This window comes from Oncorhynchus mykiss, chromosome 18 (genome assembly GCF_057628025.1).
Source record: "Oncorhynchus mykiss isolate SJ-2025 chromosome 18, ASM5762802v1, whole genome shotgun sequence".
NCBI classification, from domain to species: domain Eukaryota; kingdom Metazoa; phylum Chordata; class Actinopteri; order Salmoniformes; family Salmonidae; genus Oncorhynchus; species Oncorhynchus mykiss.
In genome coordinates this window covers 15800001-15810000 of record NC_143039.1, presented here as the reverse complement: position 1 = coordinate 15810000, position 10000 = coordinate 15800001, and the positions used below count along the sequence as shown (strand labels likewise).

General features: G+C 48.9%; 1 protein-coding gene across 1 annotated transcript in view; it reads left to right on the top strand.

Moving 5' to 3' along the window:
• LOC110527183 (transmembrane protein 47) overlaps nt 1–9923 on the top strand; it is a 15981-nt gene extending 6058 nt beyond the window's left edge. Inside the window, exons 2-3 of the mRNA XM_036951617.2 lie at nt 7495–7635; nt 7985–9923. Coding sequence (XP_036807512.1) covers nt 7495–7635; nt 7985–8163 — 320 coding nt within the window. The 3' untranslated portion in view covers nt 8164–9923. The remainder of the gene's footprint in view (nt 1–7494; nt 7636–7984) is intronic.
• Nucleotides 9924–10000: the final 77 nt, after the last annotated feature.

Sequence of the window (10000 nt, the reverse complement as noted above, 5' to 3'; positions counted from 1 at the left end):
GTCCTATGGACAGAGTCTCCCACCTCAGCTGTAGATCTCTGCAGTTCATCCAGAGTGATCATGGGCCTCTTGGCTGCATCTCTGATCAGTCTTCTCCTTGTATGAGCTGAAAGTTTAGAGGGACGGCCAGGTCTTGGTAGATTTGCAGTGGTCTGATACTCCTTCCATTTCAATATTATCGCTTGCACAGTGCTCCTTGGGATGTTTAAAGCTTGGGAAATCTTTTTGTATCCAAATCCGGCTTTAAACTTCTTCACAACAGTATCTCGGACCTGCCTGGTGTGTTCCTTGTTCTTCATAATGCTCTCTGCACTTTTAACGGACCTCTGAGACTATCACAGTGCAGGTGCATTTATACGGAGACTTGATTACACACAGGTGGATTGTATTTATCATCATTAGTCATTTAGGTCAACATTGGATCATTCAGAGATCCTCACTGAACTTCTGGAGAGAGTTTGCTGCACTGAAAAGTAAAGGGGCTGAATAATTTTGCACGCCCAATTTTTCAGTTTGGACACACACACACATGGACACACACGCATGTTGCACACACACACACACACACACACACACACACACACACACACACACACACACACACATGGATGTGTGCAAAACTACAGGCAATTTAAGACGCAATGTATGGATAATCTTTAATACCTTTCCTGTAGTCAGATGACCAAATCGCCCTCTAGTGGCCTCATGGGGGGAATGTTATTCATAATTTCATAATTAATACACTTTTTTTCATGTCAAATGTATATAAAGTGTAATGTTGGGATGCAAAATCAAAATGTAAGACATTTTCAACTCTATATCTGACATGATAGAGGTGTCTTCTTTTGTTAAGCCCATAACCATGTGTGTGAGGTGTCTTCTGTTGTTAAACCCATAACCATGTGTGTGAGGTGGATACTGTTGTTACAAAGTAGATTAGTTTAAGACGACCAAGAACCATTCTGTGTGACCCTGGTTTAGCCCACTGCAGTGAAAGGTGAATCCCTGTAAGAAGTGACCAGTCAGAACCTCTAATAACTAAACTGAGTGATGAGAAACATGTCCAGGCCTCTAATCCAGGCAGTCACATGCTGCTACACATTCCTTCCTTTAAATAAGTCCCACTGAGGTGTGAAAGGGGTAGCCTAGTGGTTAGAGCGTTGGACTAGCAGCTGAAAGGTTGCAAGTTCAAATCCCCGAGCTGACAAGGTACAAATCTGTCATTCTGCCCCTGAACAGGCAGTTAACCCACTGTTCCTAGACCAGTTAACCCACTGTTCCTAGACTGTCATTGAAAATAAGAATCTCAGTGAGCTTCTTTCATGGCTCTTCAGAGTCATTTTGAGTCCATCGTCTAAATGGTTTTGTTCATGTTACTGTCTGTAGTTCTTTAAAGTGGAACCACTACACATGTTACTGTCTGTAGTTCTTTAAAGTGGAACCACTACACATGTTACTGTCTGTAGTTCTTTAAAGTGGAACCACTACACATGTTACTGTCTGTAGTTCTTTAAAGTGGAACCACTACACATGTTACTGTCTGTAGTTCTTTAAAGTGGAACCACTACACATGTAGTGTCTGTAGTTCTTTAAAGTGGAACCACGATACGTTAGTGTCTGTAGTTCTTTAAAGTGGAACCACGATACATGTTAGTGTCTGTAGTTCTTTAAAGTGGAACCAATACACATGTTAGTGTCTGTAGTTCTTTAAAGTGGAACCACAATACGTTAGTGTCTGTAGTTCTTTAAAGTGGAACCACGATACATGTTAGTGTCTGTAGTTCTTTAAAGTGGAACCAATACACATGTTAGTGTCTGTAGTTCTTTAAAGTGGAACCACTACACATGTTACTGTCTGTAGTTCTTTAAAGTGGAACCACTACACATGTTACTGTCTGTAGTTCTTTAAAGTGGAACCACTACACATGTTACTGTCTGTAGTTCTTTAAAGTGGAACCACTACACATGTTACTGTCTGTAGTTCTTTAAAGTGGAACCACTACACATGTTACTGTCTGTAGTTCTTTAAAGTGGAACCACGATACATGTTACTGTCTGTAGTTCTTTAAAGTGGAACCACTACACATGTAGTGTCTGTAGTTCTTTAAAGTGGAACCACGATACGTTAGTGTCTGTAGTTCTTTAAAGTGGAACCACGATACATGTTAGTGTCTGTAGTTCTTTAAAGTGGAACCAATACACATGTTAGTGTCTGTAGTTCTTTAAAGTGGAACCACGATACGTTAGTGTCTGTAGTTCTTTAAAGTGGAACCACGATACATGTTAGTGTCTGTAGTTCTTTAAAGTGGAACCAATACACATGTTAGTGTCTGTAGTTCTTTAAAGTGGAACCAATACACATGTTAGTGTCTGTAGTTCTTTAAAGTGGAACCACAATACACATGTTAGTGTCTGTAGTTCTTTAAAGTGGAACCAATACACATGTTACTGTCTGTAGTTCTTTAAAGTGGAACCAATACACATGTTACTGTCTGTAGTTCTTGGTACCAACCAACTACATGAAGACCTCAGTGGTCTCTCCCCCTCCCCCTCTTGTAACCATTCTCCCTACCTAGTGTCCTTGTCCACTACTGGTCCACTCCCTCTCTCCCCCTCCCCCTCCCCCTCTTGTAACCATTCTCCCTGCCTAGTGTCCTTGCCTGCCACTGGTCCACTCCCTCTCTGACCATACAGTCGGACCACTACACAAACACAGTCCATCTAACCAGCCTGACTCCCTCAGCCCCGGTTCTGGAAATAACCATGTCTTCTGATAGGCTGAGAGCAGTGACCGTGGTTCACTCCTCAACTGACCATACGGTCTGACCATAACACAACCACGTGGTCCTCTTTATAACCAGGCTGACTCCCTGGCTGTGTCTTCTGATAGGCTGAGAGCAGTGACCGTGGTTCACTCCTCAACTGACCATACGGTCCGACCATAACACAACCACGTGGTCCTCTTTATAACCAGGCTGACTCCCTGGCTGTGTCTTCTGATTGGCTGAGAGCAGTGACCGTGGTTCACTCCTCAACTGACCATACGGTCTGACCATAACACAACCACGTGGTCCTCTTTATAACCAGGCTGACTCCCTGGCTGTGTCTTCTGATTGGCTGAGAGCAGTAACTGTGAGAACACTGTGACTACAGCTGAAACATGAATGAAACATAACCCCCTCCAACGTCAGGCTACTCCTCTCTGAGGGCATCCCAAATGGCACACCTTTGACCAGGGTCCTATGGGATACCCTATGGGCCCTGGTAAAAAGTAGTGCACTATAAAGGGAATAGTGTGCCATTTGGGATCCAGCCTCTGGTTAATGCATACGGACAGGGTACAGTTAGTGTGGGACATGGCCCTCTTTATCTGGTGTAAACCAGTCTGACTGAGAAGAGGGGATCTCCTGGGCAGGGAAGGTAGACACCCACAACACTTCAGATGTTTCTTCAGGTTTCATCATGATGTCCTGAGTTCTTGTTGTTTTTCACTCACATCGCTGGAACAACTGTACATGCTTTCCTCCTGTAGATCTTTAAGTGTCTTCTCCTCCTTTCTCCTCTCCTCCTTTCTCCTCCTTTCTCCTCCTTTCTCCTCTCCTCCTTTCTCCTCCTTTCTTCTCTCCTCTCCTCCTTTCTCCTCTCCTGTCCTCCATCCTCCTCCCCTCTCCTTTCCCCCATCCTCCTCCTCTCTCCTCTTCCCCATCCTCCTCTTCCCCATCCTCCTCTCCTCCAGCCTCCTCTCCCCCATCCTCCTCTCCTCTCCCCATCCTCCTCTCCCCCATCCTCCCCTCCTCTCCTCCAGCCTCCTCTTCCCCATCCTCCTCTCCCCCATCCTTCTCTCCTCTCCTCCAGCCTCCTCTCCATCCTCCTCTTCACAGAATCTAGCCAGTCACCATGATTGGCCAGGAGATAACCCAGCCAGCTGTTTGTAACAGATTGATTGTCTCTATTTCCTGTCCTTATCTGACCACAGTGTCTACCATAACTACTGTACACAGCTGCTGCTGGACCTCTCACTAAACCAACATTTATTACTGACTGAAGGGTTTTCTAGTCCCTTCTTCTATTTATTTTGTGGGGGTGGTGTGGTGGGTTGGGTTGGGGTTGTGGGTGAGGTTGTGAGTGGAGGTGAGGGTGGGGGTGGGGTTGTGGTTGGTGGGGTGGGGGTTGTAGGTAGGGTTGGGGGTGGGGTTGTGGTTGGTGGGGTGGGGTGGGGTGGGGGTTGTAGGTGGGGTTGTAGTTGTTGGTGTGTTTGTAGATGGGGTTGTGGGTGGGAATGTAGTTGTTGGTGGGGTTGCTGTTGTGGGTGGGGTTGGGGTTGTAGTTGTGGGTGGGGTTGTAGTTGTTGGTGGGGTTGCTGTTGTGGGTGGGGTTGGGGTTGTAGTTGTTGTTGGGGTTGTAGTTGTGGGTGGGGTTGTAGTTGTTGGTGGGGTTGCTGTTGTGGGTGGGGTTGGGGTTGTGGGTGGGGTTGCTGTTGTGGGTGGGGTTGGGGTTGTAGTTGTTGTTGGGGTTGTAGTTGTGGGTGGGGTTGTAGTTGTTGGTGGGGTTGCTGTTGTGGGTGGGGTTGGGGTTGTGGGTGGGGTTGGGGTTGTAGTTGTTGTTGGGGTTGTAGTTGTGGGTGGGGTTGTAGTTGTTGGTGGGGTTGGGGTTGTGGGTGGGGTTGCTGTTGTGGGTGGGGTTGGGGTTGTAGTTGTTGTTGGGGTTGTAGTTGTGGGTGGGGTTGTAGTTGTTGGTGGGGTTGCTGTTGTGGGTGGGGTTGCTGTTGTGGGTGGGGTTGGGGTTGTGGGTGGGGTTGCTGTTGTGGGTGGGGTTGGGGTTGTAGTTGTTGTTGGGGTTGTAGTTGTGGGTGGGGTTGTAGTTGTTGGTGGGGTTGCTGTTGTGGGTGGGGTTGGGGTTGTGGGTGGGGTTGTGGCTGTTGGTGGGGTTGTAGATGTTGCCTTGCCTGTATGTTGTTAGTGGGGTTGGTTGAGATGATGGGGTTGTGGGTGGGGTGTAGATGTTGGTGGGGTTGGGGTTGTGGGTGGGGTATAGATGTTGGTGGGGTTGGGGTTGTGGGTGGGGTGTAGATGTTGCCTTGCCTGTATGTTGTTAGTGGGGTTGGTTGAGATGATGGGGTTGTGGGTGGGGTGTAGTTGTTGGTGGGGTTGGGGTTGTGGGTGGGGTATAGATGTTGGTGGGGTTGGGGTTGTGGGTGGGGTGTAGATGTTGCCTTGCCTGTATGTTGTTAGTGGGGTTGGTTGAGATGATGGGGTTGTGGGTGGGGTGTAGTTGTTGGTGGGGTTGGGGTTGTGGGTGGGGTATAGATGTGGGTGGGGTTGGGGTTGTGGGTGGGGTTGTGGCTGTTGGTGGGGTGTAGATGTTGCCTTGCCTGTATGTTGTTAGTGGGGTTGGTTGAGATGATGGCAGATTGATTTTGATAACATGCCAACAATGCTCTTTAGTCAACGATGTGTGTCAGTGAGATGCAGGTCAGCATCTCTATCTGACCCCCCCTTTCTCTCTCCCCCCCTTTCTCTCTCTCTCCCCCCCTTTCTCTCTCTCTCCCCCTCTTTCTCTCTCTCTCCCCATTTTCTCTCTCTCTCCCCCTCTTTCTCTCTCTCTCCCCCTCTTTCTCTCTCTCTCCCCCTTTTTCTCTCTCTCTCCCCCTCTTTCTCTCTCTCTCCCCCTCTTTCTCTCTCTCTCCCCCTCTTTCTCTCTCTCTCCCCCTCTTTCTCTCTCTCTCCCCCTCTTTCTCCCCCCCTTTCTCTCTCTCTCTCTCTCTCTCCCCCTCTCTCCCCCTCACCGTCTTTCTCTCCCCCTCTTTCTCTCTCCCCCTCCCCCTCATTCGCTCTCTCCCTCCCCCTCTTTCTCTGTCTCCCCCTCTCTCCCTCCCCCCCTCTCTCTCTCTCCCTCCTCTCTCCCCCCTCTCTCCCTTTCTCTCTCTCTTGCTGTTCCCTCTCTCCCCTCTCTCTCCCCCCTTTCTCTCTCTCTTGCTGTTCCCTCTCTCCCCTCTCTCTCCCCCCCTTTCTCTCTCTCTTGCTGTTCCCTCTCTCCCCTCTCTCTCCCCCTTTCTCTCTCTCTTGCTGTTCCCTCTCTCCCCTCTCTCTCCCCCCCTTTCTCTCTCTCTTGCTGTTCCCTCTCTCCCCTCTCTCTCCCCCCTCTCTCCCCCCTCGCTCCATTTCCCTCCGACAACTTGCTGTTTGCTCCCTCTTGTTTATACCACCTGATATCCCCTCCTCTCTATCCTCTCTCTCCTCCCCTCTCTGTCCTCTATCTCTCCTTCCCTCTCTGTCCTCTATCTCTCCTTCCCTCTCTGTCCTCTATCTCTCCTTCCCTCTCTGTCCTCTATCTCTCCTTCCCTCTCTGTCCTCTATCTCTCCTTCCCTCTCTGTCCTCTCTCTCCTTCCCTCTCTGTCCTCTATCTCTCCTTCCCTCTCTGTCCTCTATCTCTCCTTCCCTCTCTGTTCTCTATCTCTCCTTCCCTCTCTGTCCTCTATCTCTCCTTCCCTCTCTGTCCTCTATATCTCATTCCCTCTCTGTCCTCTATCTCTCCTTCCCTCTCTGTCCTCTATCTATCCTTCCCTCTCTGTCCTCTCTCTCCTTCCCTCTCTGTCCTCTATCTCTCCTTCCATCTCTGTCCTCTATCTCTCCTCCCCTCTCTGTCCTCTATCTCTCCTTCCCTCTTTGTCCTCTATCTCTCCTTTCCCTCTCTGTTCTCTATCTCTCCTTCCCTCTCTGTCCTCTATCTCTCCTTCTCTCTCTGTCCTCTATATCTCCTTCCCTCTCTGTCCTCTATATCTCCTTCCCTCTCTGTCCTCTATCTCTCCTTCCCTCTCTGTCCTCTATCTCTCCTTCCCTCTCTGTCCTCTATCTCTCCTTCCCTCTCTGTCCTCTATCTCTCCTTCCCTCTCTGTCCTCTATCTCTCCTCCCCTCTCTGTCCTCTATCTCTCCTTCCCTCTCTGTCCTCTATCTCTCCTTCCCTCTCTGTCCTCTATCTCTCCTTCCCTCTCTGTCCTCTATATCTCATTCCCTCTCTGTCCTCTATCTCTCCTTCCCTCTCTGTCCTCTATCTATCCTTCCCTCTCTGTCCTCTCTCTCCTTCCCTCTCTGTCCTCTATCTCTCCTTCCATCTCTGTCCTCTATCTCTCCTCCCCTCTCTGTCCTCTATCTCTCCTTCCCTCTTTGTCCTCTATCTCTCCTTTCCCTCTCTGTTCTCTATCTCTCCTTCCCTCTCTGTCCTCTATCTCTCCTTCTCTCTCTGTCCTCTATATCTCCTTCCCTCTCTGTCCTCTATATCTCCTTCCCTCTCTGTCCTCTATCTCTCCTCCCCTCTCTGTCCTCTATCTCTCCTTCCCTCTCTGTCCTCTATCTCTCCTTCCCTCTCTGTCCTCTATCTCTCCTTCCCTCTGTCTCCCAACCCTTTCTCCCTCCTTATCTCTCGTATGCTCCTCCCCTCTCCTTTCCCTCCTCTACCTCTTTCCTTAACTATATATGTATTCTCTCTCTTCTAGACTGGCAGATCGCCACCCTGTCCTTGTTGCTAGGTGGAGCTGCTCTGGTCCTGCTCTCCTTCCTGGTGGTCCTGGTGTCAGTGTGTATCGGCTCTCGGAGACGCTTCAACAGACCTGTCGCTGTCATGCTGTTCGCTGCAGGTGAACACACACACACTCACACACACACACAACAACATTGCTGTACAATGTACAATTCCTATCTACAAACAGGCTCTCAAAGTGCTTGATAGGAAGCCCAATAGCCATCATCACTGTTACATCCTCATAAAGCATGAGCCCCTGAGTTGGGAACATCTTGTGCAGTACACTGACGCATGTCTTGTATTCAAGATCCTAAATGGCCTGGCACACACACACAATTATTTATCTCTATCTTCTGATATCATATTCCTTGTTAGACGGTTAATTCATACGTAATATGCATGTATCTCTCCCTCTTCAATAGACAGTATGTGTATGAGATGTCCTCTGTTTCCCTCTGCTCCAGTGGTGTTGCAGGGCTGCAGTCTGGTCCTCTACCCCATCAAGTTCACTGAGACCATCAGCATGAGCATATACCACGAGTTCAACTGGGGTTACGGCCTGGCCTGGGGCGCTACCATTTTCTCCTTCGGCGGGGGGATCCTCTACTGCCTCAACCCTAAGAACTATGAAGACTACTACTGACCCTGCTGGACTGTACCACTGTGACCCCCCCTCCCTCCCCCCCTGTAGTCGCTGGCTGTCATACATATCCTATACTGTATAATGCTAATGCTCGCTAGAGAGACAGGTAGACACAGAGAGATGCACACACACACACACACACACGTCAGCATACAGTATTTCCTGTGGAAGCAGGCAGAGGCTCAGTGCTGGGGTGGATGGATGATTTCACAGTACCCTGTACCCTGCTCTGTACTGCCTCTTCAGTCAGAGACTAACAGATAACAGACTGACCAATCAGATCACTCTATCTGTCCTCAAACCCTGGGACAAGGACTCACTGAAGCACTGTTACCGACCAAGTATTACTTAGAAGGCCTTAGGGATAAGGATGAGGCTAAGCTCGGCAAACCCAGAAGGAAAATCTGGTGCCAGCTACCATTTATGTTATGTAGTCTGTCCACAAGAGATTAGGATGAGTCTGACTGGAAAACAGACTTGTCTTCTCACTGGTTGGCAGAGACAGACTGGGATGACCAACACTGGTAGGCAGACAGACTGGGATGACCAACACTGGTAGGTAGAGACAGACTGGGATGACCAACACTGGTAGGCAGAGGGATTGGGATGACCAACACTGGTAGGCAGAGAGACTGGGATGACCAACACTGGTAGGCAGAGAGACTGGGATGACCAACACTGGTAGGCAGAGACAGACTGGGATGACCAACACTGGTAGGCAGAGGGACTGGGATGACCAACACTGGTAGGCAGAGAGACTGGGATGACCAACACTGGTAGGCAGAGAGACTGGGATGACCAACACTGGTAGGTAGAGACAGACTGGGATGACCAACACTGGTAGGTAGAGACAGACTGGGATGACCAACACTGGTAGGTAGAGACAGACTGGGATGACCAACACTGGTAGGTAGGGACAGACTGGGATGACCAAGACTGGTAGGTAGAGACAGACTGGGATGACCAACACTGGTAGGCAGAGACAGACTGGGATGACCAACACTGGTAGGTAGAGACAGACTGGGATGACCAACACTGGTAGGTAGAGACAGACTGGGATGACCAACACTGGTAGGTAGAAACAGACTGGAATGACCAACACTGGTAGGTAGAGACAGACTGGGATGACCAACACTGGTAGGCAGACAGACTGGGATGACCAACACTGGTAGGTAGAGACAGACTGGGATGACCAACACTGGTAGGTAGAGACAGACTGGGATGACCAACACTGGTAGCTTGGCATGTGAAGGCGAGGAAGAGACCCAGTGACCCACAGGACACCAATGCCACTACAATGTATCTCCATGGAAGTATGAACCCCCATAGCTAGCTACAGTTGGGCTCAATTCCATTTCAATTCCAGTCAATTCAGGAAGTACAATTCCAATGACCTCCAATACTTTTCAATGAGGAATTGGAGTTTTGGTTTACTTTCTGAAATGATTGGAATTGAAATGGAATTGACCCCAATCTTGGTAAAGAGGAGGTTTGGTACGTCCCAATACTCCAAAACAGAGGTTTCCTTCCTGTCTTCATAGCCAGTGAAGAGCACAGAGACAGACAGGGAGCCGTTAAAGCCCGTTTAGGACACAGCCCAGTAATGTGGTACTGGTCTGTAGCTTATCTGGTCTGTCTCATCACAGCTTTGTCAGGTTTTTTGCAGCGATGTAGGAATGTTCCGTGGTCTAGAAGAGGAGACAGACAGATAGCTTAGTTTATGTCTGGTAACACATTTACTTGTCCGACAATAATCCAAATGAAATGTAACCACACAAATCAAATATTATTATTTTGATGGACATCCTACAGTAGATTGAGGGGTAAATTGTTGAAT